This window comes from Bombus terrestris, chromosome 13 (assembly GCF_910591885.1).
Source record: "Bombus terrestris chromosome 13, iyBomTerr1.2, whole genome shotgun sequence".
Taxonomy (NCBI): domain Eukaryota; kingdom Metazoa; phylum Arthropoda; class Insecta; order Hymenoptera; family Apidae; genus Bombus; species Bombus terrestris.
Genome location: NC_063281.1, coordinates 6,276,380 through 6,299,741, shown reverse-complemented (window position 1 = coordinate 6,299,741; position 23,362 = coordinate 6,276,380). Strand labels below are relative to the sequence as shown.

General features: G+C 35.4%; 3 protein-coding genes across 20 annotated transcripts; 1 reads left to right on the top strand and 2 right to left on the bottom strand.

The window, feature by feature from the left end:
- The first annotated feature begins 126 nt into the window (after positions 1–126).
- LOC100647590 (segment polarity protein dishevelled homolog DVL-3) lies at positions 127–10,725 on the top strand. Of its 8 annotated transcripts, none has more exons than XM_048411366.1 (12): positions 127–261; positions 996–1,655; positions 2,170–2,239; positions 2,635–2,887; positions 2,999–3,181; positions 3,265–3,475; positions 3,619–3,747; positions 3,832–4,046; positions 4,120–4,611; positions 4,687–4,935; positions 7,813–7,969; positions 8,546–10,725. In XM_048411366.1, coding segments are annotated over exons 2-12 (2,121 nt in total). In that variant the 5' UTR covers positions 127–261; positions 996–1,494; the 3' UTR covers positions 8,547–10,725. The 8 variants fall into 8 exon arrangements, 4 of the variants coding, with proteins under 4 accessions (XP_048267323.1, XP_048267325.1, XP_048267324.1 ...); XM_048411368.1 differs by lacking the exon at positions 127–261 and having other exon boundaries at positions 1,003–1,655; positions 4,687–4,701; positions 4,786–4,935; XR_007226155.1 differs by lacking the exon at positions 127–261 and having other exon boundaries at positions 1,006–1,655; positions 8,546–8,653; positions 9,313–10,725.
- Positions 10,707–18,128, bottom strand: LOC100647872 (neprilysin-4). 5 transcript variants are annotated; one of them, XM_020866103.2, is made up of 15 exons: positions 17,597–18,128; positions 17,312–17,505; positions 16,613–16,761; positions 15,457–15,602; positions 14,671–14,924; positions 14,332–14,589; positions 14,052–14,254; positions 13,641–13,820; positions 13,348–13,559; positions 12,997–13,219; positions 12,630–12,806; positions 12,378–12,540; positions 12,022–12,231; positions 11,836–11,942; positions 10,707–11,573 (listed from the first exon to the last, which is right to left on the bottom strand). In XM_020866103.2, exons 2-15 carry the CDS (start codon positions 17,496–17,498, stop codon positions 11,298–11,300), a joined length of 2,745 nt encoding a protein of 914 aa, XP_020721762.1. In that variant the 5' UTR covers positions 17,499–17,505; positions 17,597–18,128; the 3' UTR covers positions 10,707–11,297. The 5 variants fall into 5 exon arrangements, with proteins under 5 accessions (XP_020721762.1, XP_012170773.1, XP_020721761.1 ...); XM_012315383.3 differs by having other exon boundaries at positions 17,601–18,128; XM_020866102.2 differs by having other exon boundaries at positions 16,613–16,758; positions 17,601–18,127.
- A 1,134-nt stretch (positions 18,129–19,262) lies between these two features.
- Positions 19,263–22,726, bottom strand: LOC100647991 (mitochondrial tRNA-specific 2-thiouridylase 1). Of its 7 annotated transcripts, none has more exons than XM_020866105.2 (8): positions 22,597–22,726; positions 20,940–21,153; positions 20,695–20,860; positions 20,448–20,632; positions 20,138–20,364; positions 19,901–20,068; positions 19,601–19,825; positions 19,263–19,517 (listed from the first exon to the last, which is right to left on the bottom strand). In XM_020866105.2, exons 2-8 carry the CDS (start codon positions 21,013–21,015, stop codon positions 19,365–19,367), a joined length of 1,200 nt encoding a protein of 399 aa, XP_020721764.2. In that variant the 5' UTR covers positions 21,016–21,153; positions 22,597–22,726; the 3' UTR covers positions 19,263–19,364. The 7 variants fall into 7 exon arrangements, with proteins under 7 accessions (XP_020721764.2, XP_020721763.2, XP_012170777.2 ...); XM_020866104.2 differs by lacking the exon at positions 22,597–22,726 and adding an exon at positions 21,878–22,013; XM_012315387.3 differs by lacking the exon at positions 22,597–22,726 and adding an exon at positions 21,488–21,629.
- Positions 22,727–23,362: the final 636 nt, after the last annotated feature.

The window sequence follows — 23,362 nt, the reverse complement described above, 5'->3', positions numbered from 1 at the left end:
CCGAATTGAAAGCGGAGCTGCCGCACAGTGTCTTTTTCTTTTTTGCTGTTATCTGGAAAAAAATAATGAATAGAATTACGCTTAATGACGCGACCTGAACGTACGTGGAAATTACCCAGCAGTAAAAAAGACGCGATTCGCGCTGTTTGTTGCGCACGAATATCGAATACAAACATTATCTGTCGCTTTCGAACTGTTAACCGGAAATTCAATGGGATCGAAGGTCACGTGTTGAGGCAAAAACCATAAATCGACTTTAAAGTATGTATACTAGTACAATGGCATATACCAATTGTTATATATCTCTTATATAATTGACCTTTATCAAGGACGATAGAATCATCGAACACTTAATAAGAATTAATAAAGATGTGATCAATAAGTTGTTAAAACATATATCAGAGTGCGTTATCTATAAGCAAACAAATAGATTATGGGATTATATAAATAGTTACATGACACGAGTATATAATAATACAGAGATATCTATCTTAACTGGTTTAATTAAAAGAAATTAATGCGAAAGAAAATATAATTTAAATTCGAAAGTTTATTACATATGTTATTGAATTTCTGACGTCTGTTTCTTTAGTTCCTCTACTTCGATAAATTAGTTAATGAATTTATAATATTATTTGACTTAAATTCTTCTATGATGTATGATATCAACTATTAAATAAAGAAATGAAAAGAACAGATATAAATATGCTTCTGATGAATGAGATATAATTGTATATCCCAATAGCAACTTAAATTTTGATTAGAATAAAGATTATAGAGTTCTACTACAGACTACTGCTAGCTACGTAAAAACGATTACGTCTCTAAATTGAACTTCCACAAAAATATATATAAGTAACAAATTGTGAACTTTGCAGAATTTATTTTTTTCACAAATATCTGGTGTCAATGCAAATTTTTTTTGTAATATTCATATGCATGGCACTACAGTTTTTATTCTACTCAAAATTCAGATACAACAACTTTGAAAACAGAAACGTTACGCATATTGGATTTCGGAATCCTTCGCCATCTTCGACAATGGTGCAGTAATGCCATCTGACGATCAAGCCAGCGAATAGCTGAAAGGGTGTAAAAATGAAGCTGGAGATTGTCTTTCTATCTTCGTTCGTTTCCAATCTTCGAACGGAGAGTCGAGTCGAGTGTCGGGCCGACTGCCGCGACTGTGTGTAATGTCGACAAGAATGTTGACGTTTAATTCAACTCGTCGGAAGCAACGAATACGCATCGTGCGAGTCTCGTGAATAATGTCAACGAATTCCTTATAACTTACTACACGCAGCCGTAATAATGTTACGTACCGTGGAGTTTACATAAACCTGTAATATTCATGAACGAACAATCATCGTACGCGCGAGGGCTTTGGCTCGAACTGTGACGCGCCATATTGGTTTTAAGAGAATTGTTCATATTAGTGGGCTTTGGGTGAATCTGTTTTACTGCAAATGCACGTAGTATAATAAAGTTGAAACGATGGAAGAGACTAAAATCATATATCACATTGACGACGAGGAAACCCCCTACCTGGTGAAGCTTACCATCTCACCGGAAAGGGTCACTCTTGCCGACTTCAAAAATGTCTTGAATCGGCCGAATTATAAGTATTTCTTCAAATCAATGGACGATGATTTTGGGTGAGTGTCACACCGATACGCATGTCCATCGAATGTTATGCATCTATTCGTGTCGTAGTACGGATTAACGATTGTTACAGTGGCGAGGCATTATCTTTCATCTTTGACTCGAGTCAATGCCCTTCGATTTAAACAGTATCCGCTTTGGAATAGACTCACATTTTGACAATGATACGTTTTCGTTTTCCGTTTGATTGTGACAGCCAATTCGTAGCAATTTTCTGAAAATTGTTTGTACCGATATCGAATCGGCATATTATATTTTTATAGCAAATAATGCATCACAAATAATGCTTAATTATATTTTTTAATTCTTACTTTATTTCGGAATTTACCACTTGGTAAATTTTCATATTTATCATATTTTTATTAAAAATTATCATATTTCTTTTATTATTTTCTGTATTTATGTCAGATAGCTACTTTTCCAATTTGTATAATTGTATCGCATTTATTATTATGATTTTGTTTTTTTCATAAAACAAATAATTGGGATATGTTGTTTGCTCAATAGTGTGGTGAAAGAAGAAATTGTAGATGATGATGCCCATCTTCCCTGTTTTAATGGACGAGTTGTTTCCTGGGTAAGATTCTTAAATAAATTCTATAATTAGTAAAATTTATTTATTTGTGATAAGCATGGATCTATTTTATAGCAAAAAATAATTTATTTTTAACATATGTTGAAATACAGAAATATTTCAGTTCTGAATACTAATTTCTTAAGTTATCAATAAAAAACTATTAATATTTATCTTGTGTGGTTATTTCTGTGTCAACAAAACATAAAAAAAATTTTTAGTTAGAGAGCATGTAAATTTATTTATATTTAGTTCACTGTAAAACTGGAGAAGCATTTATAGAATTATAGCAATAAGGAACTTTCTATTCCATAAAAATTTCCCATAAAATATGAATAAAAATTCAATGGAGCATAGAAAATTTTTAATGAAAAGAACGTCAATCTATTTATTGGTAGCTGGTGTCTGCCGAAGGCAGCAATGTATCGGATGGTGCATCACAGTGCACAGATTCAGTGGCACATAGTGAGGCAAAACATGATCGTGTTGATCATGTGACACCTGGTCACACAAATCGTGGCCCACCCCCATTGTCACATGATGATACTCTAACTGAAACAGAAAGTATTACAAGTAGTCGACAGGGGCATCATTTGCATAAAAGTTCAAGACACCATTCAGATAAATATGAGAAATACAATAAATACAATGGTATGCTATTAGTTCTGTGTGAATCATTCTTTAAATTCTAATTGCTCTAAGTATTACCTTTGTTAGAAATGCCAAAGATTCACACATTATCATTATTTTCTATAAATTCAGGACTTCGTATAAATGGTCATTCGAAACACAGATCGGGCCATGGTTATGAGACTGCTTCTATTTTAAGTTCAGATTTAGAGACAACAACATTTTTAGAATCAGATGATGATGCTAGTAGCCGTATAACATCAACTACAGGCAGACATACCAATATGAGTAGTACAGTTGACAGAGCAACTTTAGGTAAATATATCTTATAAGAAAAGGAAAGAAAATAAATCTGAAGATTTAGACTAGGAATTGAATTTTATATATTTGGATGTTAGAGCGGCGTAGACCACAGAGGAGGAGGCGTCATAGATTGCCACCTATGTCTAGAACATCATCCTTTAGTAGTATCACAGACAGTACAATGTCTTTGAACATCATAACAGTTTCATTGAATATGGATACTGTTAATTTCCTTGGGATTAGCATTGTTGGGCAAAGTAACAAAGGTGGAGATGGTGGAATCTATGTTGGTTCAATAATGAAAGGGTATGTGTTAAACTGCAGTGAATTTTAAATTATATTGTACATAGAGCTCTGTACAATGAATTGTTAGAACAGAGTATTCAGCAAAATAAAATCAATATATTTATAACAGCAGCTCTTTCATTTGATTAATTTTAAATGTACAGGGGAGCAGTTGCTTTAGATGGCAGAATAGAACCTGGTGACATGATTCTTCAAGTAAATGACATTAATTTTGAAAATATGTCTAATGACGAGGCAGTTAAAGTACTACGTGAAGTAGTTCAGAAACCAGGGTATGTTTGTTTAATATAGCAATGCATTAAAATTTCAATAAACGAATTACAAGATTATAACATGATTATAAATGTAATTTTTAGACCAATCAAATTAGTTGTTGCAAAGTGCTGGGATCCAAATCCAAAAGGTTATTTCACAATACCACGTACAGAACCTGTACGGCCTATAGATCCCGGTGCTTGGGTGGCACATACAGCTGCTATAAGGGGTGAAGGTTTTCCTCCACGCCCGCCAAGCGCCACGACAATAACTTCAACATCGAGCAGTCTTGCAAGCACACTGCCAGATACAGAACGTGAGTTAAATAAATATTAGATTTAAATCGATTTAAAGAGACGGATGTTTCGTAAAAAATACATTTTGATTAGGACCATTGGAAGAACTTCATCTTACGGTGAATACCGATATGCCAACAGTAGTACGAGCGATGGCTCGGCCTGACTCAGGGTTGGAAATTCGTGATCGTATGTGGCTTAAAATAGTAATACCAAGTGCATTTATTGGAGCAGATGTTGTGGATTGGCTTAATACTCACGTAGAAGGATTTATTGATCGACGCGATGCAAGAAAATACGCATCTCTTATGCTAAAGGCTGGATTTATTAGGCATACAGTGAACAAGATAACATTTTCTGAACAATGTTATTATATATTCGGTGACCTGTGTTCATCTATGAGTAGCATGAAACTAGATTGCGATACAGTCGGACCATTACCTCCGCCGAATGCCTGGGACATGCCTTATTCAGGGACATATGCACCTCATTCTGCAACTGGTTACAGTCCAATGCCATTTAACTTCACTAACGAACCAACTGTATATGGTTATCACCGAGAAGAAAGTGTTCATAGCGGTTCAGGTGAGGATCGCATTTTATATCGCGATTAGCGTAATGTTTATTCAGTATGTATTTCAAAGTATTATATTTTATCAGGCGGCAGTAGCGCAGGTAGTGAACATATTTGCAAAGAACCTATTCACGATTTGAAATCCTGTTCTTCAGCATCTGAATCTGAATTGCATATTCCATCAGTGCCAACTATGCCAAGTAAAAATTCTGGCAATGGAAATGGTTCGAATGGAAAGAGGTCTAACGGCAGTCGCAGTCGTTCCAGTGGTTCTGAACAATCTGTGCAGACAGGAACTGGCTCAGGAAATCAACAGAACCAACAAGACTTATCTGGTAGTAGACAGTCATTTCGCATTGCGATGGGAAATCCTTGTGAATTCTTTGTTGATGTTATGTAGATGCCGGTGTTGTAAATAGATGAGTTATAAATTTAGAGAAAAGAGCAACATATAATTGAATATTTCCGAATGAATACTTTGACACATTTATCTAACAGATTAAATAAGATCTTATAAATTGGCGTTAGGTGTATTCTCTTTATCCTTTTAACATTAGTAGAAATCATAAATAGATAACGTATATTTACAGTGAATCTTATACGGTATTTCAAAGTATTTATTCGTTACCCTATTCAATTTATTTCCAGGTTTATATAATTCGTATTTGATGTTTTAACGATTTGTTCATACGTGTCGTTTCAACTTTGCATTCCACTTTATATTATATACTTGACAGTAATAATATTTTTGGAAGTTCGTCTCTATTAAATGTATTTTAAAATATTAAAATATTTGCATGTAATATGTAAATGTACATACTAATGTGGTTCAAAGAAGTTGCATCAGAATGTAAGATTTAAATTCAACAAAGAGTAAAACAGGTATTTTTTATGCCATAATAATAATAAAATTTCAAATCATTTTTAGAATATTGATTTTATTAGCTATAGTAGCTGTTGATTATAATTCATTTACTATTCCTTTTATTTTCATTATTTGATTAGTATGAATTTGAAAATTTACATATATACTAAAGTATATATACGAGATAAAACTAAAATTGTATTATTATTATTAAGCTTTGCTGAAAGAAAAAAACAAGTACATTTTCAATGTTGTGCATGAAATATGCAACTGTTGTGTTGAAGTTTAGCATACATATAGCAATAACGAGCCTAGTACAACTATTATGTACGAGAAACTCAGTATTTAATATCGATAATTCATTATTATTATTATACATACACTATACTGCACGCTTTACTATAAATATATTACGGTGTATTTGTTGATGTAAAGCACGATCGCACATGAAGTAGAGCACAAGCATGGTCATGTAAATAACACGGTTTATGTCGATAAATATACGTAATGAACATTACAATAATTCGCTACGTAATGCATGTAAATTATAATTATTTTATAAAAAAAAAAAAAAGGTACGTATTTTTTTATTAATATTTTTCCATTGCTTGCGTTCTAGGATTGTCTACGACAATGGGGCAGCTATTTCTTTAAAATCGAGAGGATATTATTTCGAAATGTTAAAAGGTTCACTAATTATTGCTTTGCAAACACATTCTTTAAGACTAATCCGCTTTAAATAAAAAGAAGGAGGAAAAACGGAAAAAAGTATCTATATGCATGTACAAAGAAAATATGCAATACAATTGTTATTGTATATTGGGCAATTATTGGTGAATCATTTAAATTGAGATTGTCCATGCGTAAAGGACAAATTTTCATTGTATTCCTATTGATTCCAGTTATTTGGTGATGAACAAAAAGAAATTGTTTAAAATTATGTTGTGTGGTATTGCATCACAAAGTTCGACAATATGTAAATAGATCGAATTATGCTCATATTAAATGTGCCATCTTATCAGTGTTAGAAAGTACTGAAAAAGGAACTGCGACATATAATTTATATATACAAGCTTCCCAGGTGTATGCATTTCTTTACTGTTTATGTTCATTGATGTCATCTTATCTAATGAATTATTACGAATTCTTACGAATTATCTTCTGCATCTCACACGCACACACACACACACACACACACACATACAAGCTTATTTAATTTCAACAAACGTTCATTACATTTAATTGCGTCTTGCCGTTGCGTTATTATGATATAAATTTTTATTTAGCATATCACGTTGTATTTAAATAACGTTCTTTTTATAAAATGCCGCTAGAAAATACTTGCATTCGATGCACATAAATGCATTGGCGTCGTAACACTATAAGAGTAATTTCAAATATGGTGTGATGTTTCTTCCTACCAAACATTTCACGTTAAAATGAAAAAAAAAAAAATTAGTAGCGATTTTTACGTTTCTTTTTCTATCGATTTTACTACTTTTTATATTTACACGAAGTATTTACATTGCTTCCTTAATATTTATAAAACGTATATCATAGAAAATACTACCTACGTCTTTTTATATAACATGCAACCATGTTTGAAAATTTCGTTGTCTAATCGTGCAATTTTCCAAAATAACTGACTGAAACCACATTTTATTTCCCCCTTTTCTTCGGCATCTTATAATTATCGATAAATAGGCACTTTTTTATACTGTCCCCCGTAGAGAATAATATAACGGTATTATAAGAAATTTTTTACCGATTTGATAAGCACATAGTGCATAGATCGTATAGGAAAGATTTTGTTGGAAAATTGCGCACTGGCATTTAATCGTTAATTTCAATGGAAATGTTTTCATTTCGCTGCAAATGATTATGTAATTCGATATTTAAGAAGGTAGTTTACACGAACTGGTTTATCGATATCATTATGGTACCAATCATTATATATTATTCTGTAAAATATATACATATTTTATGTTGCAGACAGGTTGTACAGTATGTTTGAGAAAGGCAAAATGTGTATTTACAATGTATTGTTTCAAATTAATATTTACCATATTAATATTTACAAACCAAGATCCATTTATTATTTGAATAAAAAATGACATCAAGGATGAAAAAGAATGAAAATACAAATTTTGCGACTCACAGACATACTCCAAACTTGGTTTATTTTATTTTCTATTTATTGCGCCGCTCTAAAAGGACGTGCTGCTTTCTGTCTAACAAACGACTCAATTCCCCTTTGCAACTTACGTTGTGCGCATGTGGATTACATCATGTCAAAGACGTAATCGAGTCATTTTTGTGCCTTGTGCTGCGCTGACGATTGATGCAGAGCGGCGTATGCACGAGGAAACTCGTACACTGACTAGCGGTTTGGACAACAATAGCAGAGACAATATCTGTGAGTGTATTTTATTTTGTCACGTCGAGGGACTCACGCTGATTCCTTTCTTTCCGTATATCTCTGTCTTTTCGAATTTCAAGCATTAGTAAGTAACCCGTATCTGAAAGTAATTTTTCGTTTACTTAACTTTTATCATTATGTTTGTTTTCTCTTGCTTCGTTCTGTTCCGTTTCGTTTCATTTCGTTTCGTTTCGTTTCGTTTCGTTTCCCCTTGAAAGTTTTCTCTTATTTTAAATTCCGTTACAGAAACTATTTGTCTACTGTTTTACGATAAAACTTAACACGATAACCGTGCATCTTCGATCTTGTCTTGATCATTCTTGCACTTCAATTGCTTGTTTGAATATATTTAGCATCGTACGAGCATTTGTAATAAAAATCTACGAATGCGTTTATCACGAGCTATTTAGTAGTGGAACACTTGTTACGTGTGTATTGTCGATAGTTTGCAGTTACTCTTGCATATAAATGATACATTCAAGGAAAATACTAATAATATCTTGTACCAGCATACATCGTACATTCCCTTTATTTCGATCGTTTTTTCGTTACATCGTCGTCTGAGTAGTCCCAAATACGCCTATAGTATGTCCTTTTAGTGCAGCTAAATGATGGCCACCCTTGAAACTTATAACATAAGACACAAATTTCTATTTTACAGATGAAGAAGACATTTTGGAGTACCAGTTTCTGCACAAGTGAAGATATTTGTTAATGCAATACGTATACGTAATGGTGGTACTATAGGAGTTGAAAAAAGGAAATTAAGGTATATTTCCACTTGACCTTGAATTGGGTGGACGGAAGTAGCAAACATGAGACATATATATATTTATACATATATATATATATATATATATATATATAACAGACGAATTTTGATTAAGCGTCATAGAAAATAAAGAATCTAAACTATATATAATTTGTAATGGCTATACATAAAAGAAGGAAATAGGATTAAGGCCATCAAATTTCCATGTGGTATTTAATATCATTCGAAAACGTGATCTATATAGGTTTCGGCAGGAAAATAAGAAATGATGGCGAAAAAGCGTGCTTTTTTAACGCAGGGTGTATGTAGATTGAGAAAAAAGAATTCTCGTTAATAACATATATGTGTTTTATCGATACTTCTTGTTCTACCTTTGTTTTTTTATTTTAAAATAATCGCGATAATTATGTATCATTTTCGATTGTATATATTTTCACACAGTTTGTCAGTTTAAACAATAATGGATATTTTCAGTTGGGCTTAAAGTTTTTCATTGTTGATCTTAAAAGTTTTTGAAAGTAAAAAAATTCTTTTTTTTTCAACTGTTTCATTTGTTACTTTTTTCAAATATTAATTATCATGTTATAATATGGCTGTATTTTTAATTATACGGGTATATGAACATCAAATTTACGAAATGCAAAATGGAAACTAAGATTTTGGTACTGAGGATGGAACTGAGGTAAAGGAGCAAAAAGTGTCAGTATAATACGAGATGATATTCGCAAAATTCCTGATTTATTAGTACAACTTATGACTGCAAATACGTCTGTAATGAAGTGTTAATTCATGCTATGAAAATTAATTAGTATGAAGCATATTATACAATTGTTGTAAGTATTATCGTTTCACCTGAATTTTACGCTTAAATGAAAAAGAAAAATTGAAACTTTTGTAACTATAAATAACACAGAACACTTTTTATCGATCTTTATATGAAAATATTCTATTGGAGTTTTCGCGTTAATTCAATCAAGCAGCTATAGAATATTTAAAACGTAAGTGATAATAATTTCACCATTATTCTTCTAGTTTAAACAAACACCATGCGTCGTTGAATTTTCTTTATACTAAATAACTGAGAACTCGATGTATGTACGATTTTATTTTTCCATACTACTTTAACCGATTACTCGTTAAGGGAAGGCAATACGTAAATAAATTGTAAAGATAGGATTATAATAATTGGTGAAACACTTTCTCCCCCGATTCTGTGTGTAAGTTTATACGAGTAAGTGTGATGATACTGCATTGTCATGTGCATGCACGAGTCTCCTCCCTCACTATTAGAATTACGAATAAAAATGGAAAAAGGAAGAATGGAAAAATATGAAGTAAACCTCGACGAGTCAATATGAATCGAATGAAAGTTTACTCATTGAGACGCATTCGAACGCTATTCCGACTGAAGTATTTTAACGTCATTTAGAGTACCATAGTACAAGGCGACAAGATAGTCAATCGATATCGCATTTACAGACAGATAGTTCATTCCTTGTATTTTTTATCCCTTTGCGAGACAAATGTTTGCGGACTTTTTTATCAAGGCTACGACCGCGTACACGGTGTCGTCGATACTCTATTTGCGATGTTCAACGATTTTTACACTATTTATTATATATTATGCGAGACTAAGAGATTTGTAAAAAGAAGAAAAGAAAGAGAAAACGCGAAGCTGAAGAAAAGAAAGAGTAAGAAAGAAAATGGCGCATTCGTTAGACCGATAAAATAAACGACTTCTTCAATGTGTGTGTTTCGTGGAAACATTGCGAGATGATATGACAGATTATGTATGTCGAGACGATCTTCTCTACCGCCTTTTTTCTGTCGCGAAACTGACTGCGAAAAAGAAAGGAAACCAAAATGTAATGCGAACAAGTTTATATCCATAGTATACACGATTACGTGGATGTAACGAATGATCACAATGGCTCAGATTATTCCGCAAGATCAGATAAAGATCTACAGGAAGCGTAAGCTAAAATAGAACGACGAAAGAATTCAATACATGTAGTAGTGTGTGGATATACAGGGAAATAGATTGTAAAGATTTTTATGACTGTCTGAAATTATTATTGTCTTTGGTATTTGTCTTACAATTTCATTCTTAACACATCTCTAAACAGCGCAGCTGTTTGAAACATCTATAAGATACTTCCCTTGTGCGATATACACTTGGATCATCAAGTCGTAGTATCACGCGGGAGCGATAATATTCCCTTATTTATCGTTACACAACCTATTTTGTTAGTACAGCTCGTATCCATGATCGATTACGTTGCATGCCCCTAAATCGTTAAACGAGAACTTACAATTACTCCGGTTCATCGTTTCCTTCATCCTATTCTTGATTTCCTAGTAATTTCAGCATAAATTGTGTATATTCTACGGCATCAGCTATCATCGAAAGCATGGAACTATAGTTTCGTTAAAATCTTAACGCGAATCTGGCAATAGTCTCTGGAACGTAAAGACTAATTTCAACGATTACACCTACACAGTCTAAACTTCGTTTGCTTCACACAATCGAGCAACGAACGATCTTCTTCTTTTTTTCTTGATCACGTAGCTCTGATTAATTTATTCGATCAACGATCGATGCGATCATGAGTTTGATAGAAACGGATAAGCACACCATTGGTCACCAAACGGAGCATTTGTTAACTGGATTCATGGGTGCACCCAGCGGACAGTAAAATACTTCTGCGAAGTCCTCCGAATTCGATAAGGTGCCGATTACGCGAAATTTGCCAGGTGAATGGACGGCGGTCTTCAACTTATTCCTGGTAGCTTCCGGTCTCATCGAGCCGCACCACACTTGCGCAAAGTTCAGGAAGAACAATTGCTTTCCAGTCGCGTTTAAACCTGGCAAAGTTTCGTCAGCGTCGCCATTTGCGCGTAACCATCTTTCGTAAGCCTAAATAAAGACAAAACGGTTTAAGGAATTGTCATATGAAAATCATGACAGTTATTAATTATAATTGTTGAAACTTTTGAGAAATTTGTTGATCAATGGTTGACGGAAAAGAAAGAATTTTTAAAATGTTAAAAGTTTGTCCACTTGTTAAAAGAATGGAATATAAAAATCAGACGACCGTGACAGGGTTAAATGTTATTAAAGAACTGAAGAAAAGCTCAGGAACAAGTCGTTAAAAAAACCAACAGAAGAAATTGCTTACTCGAAAAGCTTGTTTAATACCGCCGTTATCCGCGATATTCTCGCCCTGGGTATTCATTCCATCAATCTGCATTCCAACTTCGCTCACAGTATAGTGACTGTATTGGTCTGAAACGTTTAACCGTTTTCGAGTTAGCGAGCAAAAGTTGGAAGGAAAGTTTAAGAGAATCGATGTTTCGTCGATTACCGATAAGGCATTGAGCTCGTTCGTGAAAGCCATAAATAGCCCCGTCTTTCCACCATCTATGTAGATTACCATCCTTATCGAATAATCGACCTTTATCGTCGAAGCCGTGGGTGATCTCATGGCCGATCACAACGCCGATCCCACCGTAATTTAAACTCCGTGGAAAGTATCTGTGATAAAAGGGCGGCTGTAGTATTCCAGCTGGAAACACTGAGAGTGGAAAGTAATTCAATAATTAGTCGATATTCTTTTTTATCTTATGCAAAGAAAAGAAAAATCGTAGTATAGAATTGTGGAAAAGTTTGTAGACCTTCCCTTTTCTTTTGTTCGCGCAATATAAAAAGAATTATACTGACTTATCCTATTTTTGCTGCGACTATAGTAAGCATTGACCACTGCAGGTGCAGTGTTCCACAGGGTCTTATTAACAGGGCTGCCGAGTCGATCCTGTTCTACCCTGGTCAAATGTTGCAATATGTTCAACGTGTTCTCGAAGTACTTATCTGGACGGATCACGACCTGAAAGTTCACCAGAAATTAATTTAAGCAACGAATGTGTCCATTGTGTTCAATCAAATCTCAAAAATAGCCAGCTCCGTGATTCTTACATCTTTGTAACGTTCGTTCAACAATTCAGACTGTAGAATGAAATCAGGATAGCCAATCCTCAACAGCATTGCGTTTACCTTCTCGGTGGCCAGTTCTTTTGTTTCGTCGTCGATCCAGGTAGTTTGATTTAGGAGCTCTCTGAAGGACCGTTGTATATCACGAGTCATGGCCAACGTCTGCAGAAACAGGTATAAGAATAACGAGAATTCGAAAACACATTTTCACTTATCCGATTCTTTATTAAAATAACTATAAGATTGATGAAAGCCATCAGAAATAATAGAATATTTCAAAGCGCAATATAAAAGTGGTATAAATTTACAAAATTAGTGAATGTTCATTAATGAAAATAGGAAGAATTCTTACATCGTTTTTGCTTTTTTCGTCGAAATATTTTTTCACGAACATGGAGCCCACAGCCATGCCCATGTTAGAGTTCACTTGTGCCACACAATTCTTCCATCTGGACGGTGCTTGTTCCCTTCCAAACAGAATATAATAAAATTTTTGCTTAGCTTCTTGAAATCGATCGTCCAGGTTGTTTACTCTGTGCCTGACGAACCGCCATAGAAGATAATTCGCGATAGTCCTGCAAAGAAAAGTTACTCAAAAATAAGAAATTTCAAAGTTTCCAAACTTCTCAAACATTTCCTCAAAAATTAAATTTATGAAACAGTGTCTACTTTTTACTATTGTATTTCACACGAAAGATTGTACCGTGGACTAGTTTTCGAGAGCAAATTCACCAAATCTTGAATATACTGTAACGCATAGACAACAACCGGCTCGGAAACATTCGTTGGTCGTGCCAGAACGATCGTTAAATATCGATGCCAATTAATTTGTGGCACCAGTGTTCTTAATTCTCCGATGCTCATTCTTTGATATAACTCTGAAACGTTTCTTCGCTCGTCGGGGGAAGACGTGATCTGTGAAACCCGAAATTAATCGTTCAGTAGCGGACATAATTGAAATAAGTCAGAAAATTATAGAAATTACAATTGGCTTACCTTGGCGAGCTTAGTTTCGAATTCTATCAATTCGTCAGCGTCTATAGTAGCGTTTTGCAAAGATGCGCCCAGGAGAGTGGAAATTTTTATTAAATAATTCTTGTAAGCTTTTAAGTAAATGGTATTCGATGGCTGGAGAAAGTAGTCTCTTGTAGGTAGACCCAATGATGTCTGATCGAACTGCAATTAAACTTTTCTGAAATTTGATATTTTTGCTTCTCCATTATGTGGAGGTCAGAGAGAAGTATTTTTTAATAACATTAACTACGAAAATAGTTTTCGCAAGGAACCGTGCAAAATTATTAAAAGATTGAATATATAATATTATATTAATTTCATGAAACATTCGGTGAGCCACAAAATGAAGTAAAATTTTTATCTCGAAGTTGTCGAAAAATTCCGAGTTTCTACCTGTATAACGTACTGGTCGCTGTTTTTAATGTCTGGCGCCACCCATTCCGAAATGAGGATGTCATTATTATAAAGCCTCAATTGTGCAACCAAGAGGAGCCAGTCGAACTTTTCCGGATCCCAATTTGGTCTCAATATGGGCCATCCACCAAGCTCATCTAGAAGCTGTATAAGCGGCCGTTCCATGCGTTGCTCCAAGATCTCTAGCCACATGTATCGTGTTAAAATTGGCAACCACTTATAGAAATCTCTGAAGAAACCCAATCGAAAAACAATTTACCGTAGTTCATGCAACTGCGATACAAATATTTAGCCTTGAGCGTTGCGTCATCCGTGTACAATTGCAATCCTTTCGGTATAGGATCTTCGAGAAGCTCTTTCAACACAGAGTCCAACGATTCTCTGATCATTTCGAAGGTATCGTAGGCAGCTTTGTCTTTAGGGATAGGATTATGTTTCGCCCAATTGCCACAGGCAAACTGATAAAAGTCCTCGCAAGGATCAACGCTCCTGTCCATGTACTTCAGCATGATTTTTGCTGCGGCGAATATCTGTTTCTTAAAAAGCGTATGAGCAGCAATTATGCAGAGTAATTAGAGAGACTACGTCACAAGTGTACCTTGAGCTTCTCTGATGGCCCACGCGTTTCCCTCGCCTTTCCAAAACGCGTGAAAATCCGTGCCAGTGTAGTCGTCGTTTTGGTCGTCGACGATTGGCAGACTGGTGTCCGAATCATCGACGGAAATCGAGTGTCTACCACCTTGTTCACCCTCGTCTGATTCGTCCTGAGAACGCTCTTCGATATTGTCATACGTGAAGAACTTGGAGCGCAGTTCTTCGTTCTTACGCGCGTCGTGCGTATGCTCGCCGTACCTGAAGAAGATAATTTCTGGAGAGAGCTGATTGCGGGTGTTATAAGTTCGAAGGCGTATCACCGGTGAAATTTTTGATATAGCAGAACTCTATTTATTTGATTTATTTGAACGAAATTTTAATTTGTGTCCGATAGAATGAAGTTTTGCTGATCGAATTCATTTATTTGAACGTAAATTTTTATTATAGACGAAAAATCACAAGATGCTCATAGAGAGGATCGCTAGATACGAGCTTCGATCATATAAAATATTTGTTCTCCGATAGGTTCGTGTAAACGAAATTCAACTATAATTTAAGTAGAAATATTAAATGGAATTTGATTAATAGACTGCGGATATTTATGTAAATCTATATTTTTACGAATATAATTACAGTAGTGGAGCTTCATCTACTAAACATATATTGCTATAATGAACATTGTACTTTAGATGTTATATATATTTGCATATTCTGCGAATCTTTGCGTCTTTAAATTACTCATTAATGCATAAATATTCCGCAGTCTATCGAGTAGTATTTGGATAATTACTCTCGATAGTCGTTGCTTTGTATTTCAGAATTTTCCTTGACCTCGTCGGCGTCCACCTCGGTGTAATAATCGTCCAGGAAGTTGTAGATGTCTTCGTCGGAATTTTGATCGTCTGCTTTCTCAACGTTGTAGTCTATCGGTTGATCCTGTATCGAATATTCGTACAAAAATGATATTTTTACTGTGCTTCTTAAAATAGAAGAATTGAGTAGTTGGAAGGTGAATCGATATCTGTGTATGTAGCGTAAGTATCGTATCTTTATATCTCAGAGCTGTTTCGGCCATGAAGTAAAAGACATGTCGAATTTAATTGACCTTGTGCGAAACGAGATGATTGGCAGTGAGACGATCGATATTTATACTGTTCACCAGTAACGCTAATTTAATGTTGATTAACTCTAATTAACGTCGCTGCGCACGACACGTTATCCAAAATGGCACGCCTTCTTCTCGAATATTGTCGCTTAACTTATTATCGAAGACACCTTTGTTAACTCTTTAAAAGGCTGTCAAAAATTTCATAATTCGATAGACTGATACAACACACAGATACAATCGCATGATTATTAATTCTCATTAGCAACCTCCACTTTACTCTACTGCGTTCTTTTGCAATGGAACGTCAACCCTCTGCAATCTTCTTTCACTTCGCATACGTCTATATCGTTACAAAAATATTCGACTATAAAAGAATTACGCTTGCAAGATTGCAAAGGATTGAACAGCGCGAATCCGCTCGCCTAGAACAAGCGAAAGAATGCGAAAGAAAATCATCGTTATTTCTTGAAGAGACTCGGATCATTGCTCACAAGTGTCTAACGTCTCGCGATTTTCGATATCGATATCAGATCTGGACAGGTCGTTGGCCGTTTACCAATCTGCTTATCGTCGTATCGCGTCGATTCGAATATAAAATTCCGAAGAACGCAACGTTCTTTCTTCGGGACTATTTGTCGTTAATCGATCGATATTATACTGCACGTTCGTAGCTGATGATCGTAGATCGGCAAAGGCGAACGGATGTTGTATATTTTTTGTTTTTACGTGTGTTTTTTTTAAGAAGATGGAAAATAACAAAGAAGAAATAAATAAGACGAGGAAGAAAAGTGGTATTGGTTAGAATCGGTTTGAATTTGATTTGCTTTGGATAAAGTACCGCGTCTAGGTCTCTCTTGTGTCGTTGTAGCTGCCTTGACGAAAGTAGAGTCTCCACTGGCACGTAGCTAGTTTTCATTCCAGGTGCTAGGATTCTGTCTTCTTCCTCTTCTTCACCGGTCCGCTCTGTCTCGCTACGGCTGGTCGCTGCTAACAGTTTCTATAAATAATATACTTCTCCTTTCTTCTATGTCGCTTTATATTTATATTTGAAACTTTTATAACATTTCTAAAAAAAAGATCCTTTTTCTTTCTATTAGATATAATTTCCATCATGGAGATTATACAATTTTAAAGTAAAAGTCGAATCATCTCCCTGCCCGTGACCTATATTCAACGTCGTCTCCTGTGACGAGAGTTCATTACCAATATACCTATGTAATCTTAGAACGGATTACATGTGCAACATGGTAGGACAGGAAAACGATTAAACTCGAATATTCTTCCTGCGAGAACAGCCTTGGGACAACTTACTATAACGACTTGTAAGAAGCCTCAAGAACAATTTCAACTACACCGACCCCCCATCGCAAGATCCGCTTGAATTATTTTCTTCTGACAACAATCGATAAATCACGCCACGCATCTCGCACTCTATTTCGCTATTCAGATGTACACGAGTAGCCAACAGACCGGACGTCGTTAATATCGAGTGCATTTTACGAGCGCGTCGTTATGTGTACCGTGACAATAGACTTACGCGGAAAACTCTCCTCGGTCCTCTCGTCCTGCCTTCTTGTCTGGACCAAATACGTACGATGATAAGGAGCCTTGCCGATCACCTGCGACCGCGACAGAGCGATGAAGATTATAGTGATCGGCAGTAACACGGCTGGAATCAAGAGCATCAGTTTCACTCGGAAGCGCCAAGTGTCGTTTCCGCCCATGCACCACCTGTAGTTTCAAATATCGTGTTGCCCAATTGCCGATCCTAACTAATCGATCGATACTTTTGATAGTCATTAGCTAATTTTGGACATCTTACGAACTTTAGTCGACCAGTCTCCTTGTTAATGGCTAACCGACAAGAAGGACAAGGGCCACCGCTGAAGAAGTCGTCGTCGTTATACTGATCCAAACTACTCGCGCTCCTCATCTTGTCTGAAAGCAAGTCGACCCCTTCTTCTCAGTCCAGTTGATCTACCTATTCTACTTCATCGTACCACATTGCGCAGTCATAAATCGCATTCGCGTATCGCGCGTTTCACCGCGCAAGATCGAATCTTTGCCCTTAACTCACTGTACCCCTAGTTTCCCTGCGATTTTACATTTCTTTTATTTTATACTTTATACTTTGCCAAGTCGAAGGACACCGGAATCGACATCTGTTTGGGGACACTCGCGTTTTAGTTAAGGTAAAAAGGTGATCGAGAAGAAACTTTCAAACAAATTTTCGATCGAAACGGAGATCGAAACTGTTTTCAGGATGGTGGCACCGTGCGTCCGTGAAGGAGAGGACCGACTGAAGCTGGTGCGAAGCTTCGATCTCGACACGAATGTTAATGTAACGTTGCGCGTACGATCAAATTAGTCTTAGCGACATTCGTACGGGAGTAATTTCCATATGTAACGTCGGCGGTCAACGCCAATAGCGAGGGCAACAACAATCGAGGCGGAGCTCTGTACGTGCACGCACACCGCGAGAGGCATTTTACGCGCTCCTTACGTCCAGTTACTCGTCAATCGACCCTAATAACTTGCAGTTATCGTTCAATAACGCGTCGCGCTGTTTTACATTCTACACGTGACCTGGCCGTTATTAAGTTTTTTCTCATCGCCAACACTGATTGCCATTTTAAGATGAACGTAGGAACTTCAAAAGACGAATGGGACAATCGGTGGTTCCGATTTTTCTTCCGTTACGCATCGCGTCAATTGTCACTACCATATAAAACGCGTTTTCAAGTCCTTGTCCGTGAAGATACCAGAGATATCACCATTTGTTCAAATACGGTGAAATTGCAGGTGGACGACATTGAGTCGTCATGGGATAAAAAGCAAAATTTTGATGGAAATATTACAAGTTGATCGACTACTACGTTGTAAAATTTTCGTTACTTTTTGTTACTTTGTCCTTCTCTTTCTTACTCAATTTTAATTTTGTCCGTGACGAGTAAAACGTTCGAAGTATTACAGAGGTGACCACGATTTATATTGATCATTTCGTAAAATTTAAACTATAAATTTTTCTTGCTACAATTTACAAATTAACTCACTATAAATTTGTGATTTTCTTCTATTAATACAGTCTTCATGGTTAGATAAGAAATTCCAATATACTATGTCGCAGCCATAAATTTCATTTTCTTCGGCGGTCATTATCGTGGTTGCTTCCCAAATTTGACGAACGTACGAAGCTTAAAACAGATGATACGATTGATAAAGTCTGTAGTTGAATCACTAGAATGATATTATTTCATCATTTTTTCGATAACGAGGCGGATTAACCAAAGATTCCGAGTAGAAGTGGAAAAAACATTCTTTTATTTCTAATTTCAGCTTGCTTCTTTCAACCAATCTTTCTTTGTTTGGTGACTGCACAGAAAATGATTTCGTTGTACTTATATTAGTGAATTTAGCAAAGATAAGAATCGAGATCGATCAATTATCGAGTCTTATCGATCAATATAAAGGAGAAAAAAATCTTTAAAGAGATTTTGTACGATGTTTATTTTATATTCAATCAATGAAAACTATATTAAAATGTCCAAATATAATTTCCTTTTTTTGTTAATAAATTACTATGTACAATACTACATGCTCGCGTCCGCGATCTGTTTTTGTGTCTCGTTGTTTCCTCGATAATGATCCATTTTTACTTCTTGGTTTAAACTATAGTACGATGGACCGCAATATGAGATTACAGCGCTACCTAGACACTCTTCTCCATTATATAAGGTGATAAACTGAAATAAATACGATAAATGTTAAATATTATTGAACACTATTATACGATAATTCAAAAAGGGTCATGTATAAGAAGCTCTACCTGTCCCTCTGTAAGTGCTCTTAATGGTTGACTAAGCTGTATTATTAACTGATTCTTTAAATTTTTATGAACTGTGCAAGGTACCAAGGGATCTCTATGTTGAAAGCGCAAATCGCAATTTAATAGTCTAGAGAAACTATTAAATCCTGGCTCTGATGATATCCAGTACGGAGTTTCTGTTGTTATAAGTTCTGAATATAGCGCTGAATTGTGTGTCCCTTTTACCTATTAATATTAATATATACATCAACATCCAATCTAAGTAAAAAATATAATTAACATAACATTTTTTCTACATACTACAATGATGTTATTTGTGTTAATATCTTTCTTATACACATAATATGCAGCTGGTGAACCACTAATTTTTATATTTTGCCCTATGGTCCAATGATGAAAGCCCATATGCTTTCCCACTACCAGACCATCATCCAAGTCTACAAAGTCTCCAGGTTTGTCAAATATGTACTATAAATATTATTTAGTTGTCAATACAAAAATGGAATAATAGCATACATTGAACTTATCATGCTGTACCTTGGATATGAAATTTTGAAAATTTCGTTTTCCCACAAAACATATCCCTCTGCTTTCCCTTTTTAGAGCAATTTTATCCAATCCAGCTTTCAGAGCAATTTGTTTAACATCTTTCTTCAAATATTCACCAAGGGGAAACATGGAGTACCTTAATGCTTGTTGAGGTACTTGGCACAAGAAAAATGTTTGATCTTTTCCTGGATCTCGAGCTTGAAATAAGCTGACATCTGGTAAAATAGTCAAACTAATACGATTTGATTATATGATTAAAGCAAACGTTTAAGAATAACGTTAAGAAAATTATATTTACTTGTATCTGGCTTAAAATGTTCAAGGTAAGAACCAAAACTAGTTCTGGCATAGTGTCCAGTTGCAATAGCATCAGCCTGAAGTTTATTACGTGCAAAGTTAAAGAAATGATCGAATTTGATGTATTTGTTACACAAAATATCAGGATTTGGTGTATATCCATTCTCATATTGTTCTATTAAATAGCTATAAAAGTTAATAAAGATAAAATATTAATTAAAAAGATGTACAAATATGCATATACATACGAAAAGATATTATTCCAATATTCTTTTACAAAATTAACTTCAACAAGAGGAATATCTAATTTTTTGCACACCCATTGTGCATCTTCATAATCCTCCTCAGTCTGACAAATTCCAGTCTCATCTTTGATATCCCAATTTTTCATGAATACACCAGTGACATTGAATCCTTTAACAGTGCTAATTTTAATACTTTCATGGTAATAAATTATCATCCGATACTAGACATTTTTATTCTCTTGAATTACCTTTATTTTTTAAAAGCAGTGCTGATACAGCGCTATCAACCCCACCAGATATACCCACAATTACCTTTTTAAACATTTTCTAAGTGTCTTAAACTTTGTTTTATTATATATTAAACTTTTAGTATCCTAAACATTTTTTTCTTCTCCTCAGTTTTATATTATTCCATCTTTATTCATATGTACCACTAAGGAACCTATATTACAACCTCAGCACCTGTATTACAACAATACAAATATTTTCGAACCAACAACATGCAGAAAATTATTGAAAAAAAATTTCTAAACAATTACAAAAGAAATATATAAAGAATATGATAAGAAACAGCTTTTAAACATAGAACTATGCTCATTCGGTTTAACGTGTTAAGAACACGTTGTAAGATCAAGATTGTACATTTAAAATAACTCAATGTTCGAATTTATCCTAACTCGAATATTCATTTAACATTAATCACATGTGTATCGATTACTACGTCTACACGGCCATGATAGTACATTATTCGGCAAAGAATTTGGAAATTTACAAATAATAAAGGTTAAAGAAGTACCGAATCAATCACGTGGTACATGTATACGTATCGAACAGATTGTGTTTTGCGTGTGCAACGAATGAGCGGCTGTGCTCAGCGTCTAACGCGTTTAAACAATATCGAATAATTCGACGAAGAGATAATCAACTAGACTGAATTTGTAATAAAACACAGAACGTGATTTTTCCACGTGCACATTGTGTATATTGGAGGAATATCGTTTAGACGCTTCCTGTGTGATTAGCAGGTTTCGAGGCTCGCGCGTAGGTCGATGCCCGAAAATCGTCGGCCAATCGACGCACGGCTCTCTCGTCGGGAACCAGTCAAGCACGTTGACAGATATGCAACGGCTGGTCGCAGGAGCTTGCATATTTCGAATGGCATTTTATTGTGTGGATAACAACGTACCGCGTGCTAGTTCAGTCTATTGGATTAGACGAAATTTTCGAGACGATAGACCAGTTTTCGAAGAAATGCGCGATTTCGGTGCAAGTGCAACCTATTTTGCGCAGTTTCCATGACCCAGATTACGATGGGGAGTTCGCTCGCCTTTCGGAACAGCTGTTGGCCGCGCGAAGATGTCGGCCGCGGGGAAACGCTTGGATATTTCGTGGACTGCGCGCGCCTCTTGGCGGCTTCGCCGCCACAATTTTCAGGGCTGTATCTACTCACAACAGATTAGGCACCTAGCGATTCTTCAATTTCATCGGGACGCGACACAACTTTTCTCTCAATAAGCATCTTTTTTGAAACTTTCCTTCGTTATTTCTTCGCGACAGGTGAATCCTGGCGTAATGAAAGTATTTAATAACCGGAAACCAAAGAAATGAATTATTACGATAAACATGTTAAAAATGTAATGTGCATGCAATTTTGTATATATCATCCTATCTGGCTGCTATGTTTTTTTTTACGTAGTATACTATCCGCATAAAATACCTCGTGTTGTTATTCTAGTTTGTAAAAAGTTATGCGAATCCCGTCGATTTTGTGTTAAATCGTCATACGCGGTGTAATTAAAATTCCATATGCTTTAAAAATCAGAATAGTATTCGAACAAACGGAAGTTTGAATGTGCGGAGTTTCTATCGCTGTTAACGTTTCGGTAATTTATTAATGTGACTTACGAGAAGTTGATATCGTGAAGTGCTCGAATGAAACTTTGGCGGTATGTTGTTCGAGAGTATTCGTGTACTCTCTTTTCCAGTGTATTTATATCTATAGATATTAGCTGTTTTGTAAGAAACACGTTGTATCTTAAATATTAATATATTACGCGTAACTCACTCCAGTTATTGCGAGAGTATTGTCATAAAAATAACGTAGATAATGTAAACCGATATAAAAGCTCGAAACAAGAACTGAAATTGGAAGTTATTTGGATTGGCCGAAATTCTATGAAACTTAAACTATCAATAAACGACTAGAAAGTGTAGTTGAAACGATAACCGTAGGAAAATACGATTTCAAGAAATTATACGATTAGTAATTGTCATTGTTAATTACGAGTGAGAAAGACTATTATTTCGTAGTGATTACATTCCATGTGATTCTATGCCGATACGTTAAAGTAAATTGCCAGTGCGTGGCAATATCTTTGTCGTGAAAAACAGTGGAGAAAAGTAGTCGAAGAATAATCGATGCACAATTAATGAAAGTTGGAAGAGAAGTCTCGCGAGGCCTGCGAACACGTATGCTTTGCAGGAGGTACCCGAGTGGTTGGTAACAGAGACGCTTAGTGGATGAATACGGTCCTGCGCGATCCCCTCCACCTTCCTCATCCCGCTATACGACCAGTCAGTTCCTTGTTTGCCATACAAAATCCAATAGTTTGCCTTGTACCTCGAGAGAGTGCGAGTATGTCTTTTGCATTTGGGTATTTTTTTAAAAAGT

Excerpts from the sequence above, each read along its gene's own strand:
- LOC100647872 (XM_012315383.3), bottom strand. The coding sequence starts at position 17,707 with ATGAGGAGCGCGAGTAGTTTGGATCAGTATAACGACGACGACTTCTTC. Across the intron at positions 14,255-14,331 it reads TCGCAGTTGCATGAACTACG|AGATCTTGGAGCAACGCATG; the intron begins GTAAATTGTTTT and ends ACATGTGGCTAG. Across the intron at positions 12,232-12,377 it reads TCGCAGCAAAAATAGGATAA|TGTTTCCAGCTGGAATACTA; the intron begins GTCAGTATAATT and ends TTCCACTCTCAG.
- LOC100647590 (XM_048411366.1), top strand. The coding sequence starts at position 1,495 with ATGGAAGAGACTAAAATCATATATCACATTGACGACGAGGAAACCCCC. Across the intron at positions 2,240-2,634 it reads ATGGACGAGTTGTTTCCTGG|CTGGTGTCTGCCGAAGGCAG; the intron begins GTAAGATTCTTA and ends ATTTATTGGTAG. Across the intron at positions 4,612-4,686 it reads AAGTGTTCATAGCGGTTCAG|GCGGCAGTAGCGCAGGTAGT; the intron begins GTGAGGATCGCA and ends ATATTTTATCAG.
- LOC100647991 (XM_020866105.2), bottom strand. The coding sequence starts at position 21,015 with ATGTTTAAAAAGGTAATTGTGGGTATATCTGGTGGGGTTGATAGCGCT. Across the intron at positions 20,861-20,939 it reads ACTGCTTTTAAAAAATAAAG|GATTCAATGTCACTGGTGTA; the intron begins GTAATTCAAGAG and ends GCACTGTTAAAG. Across the intron at positions 20,633-20,694 it reads TATTGGAATAATATCTTTTC|CTATTTAATAGAACAATATG; the intron begins GTATGTATATGC and ends TAACTTTTATAG.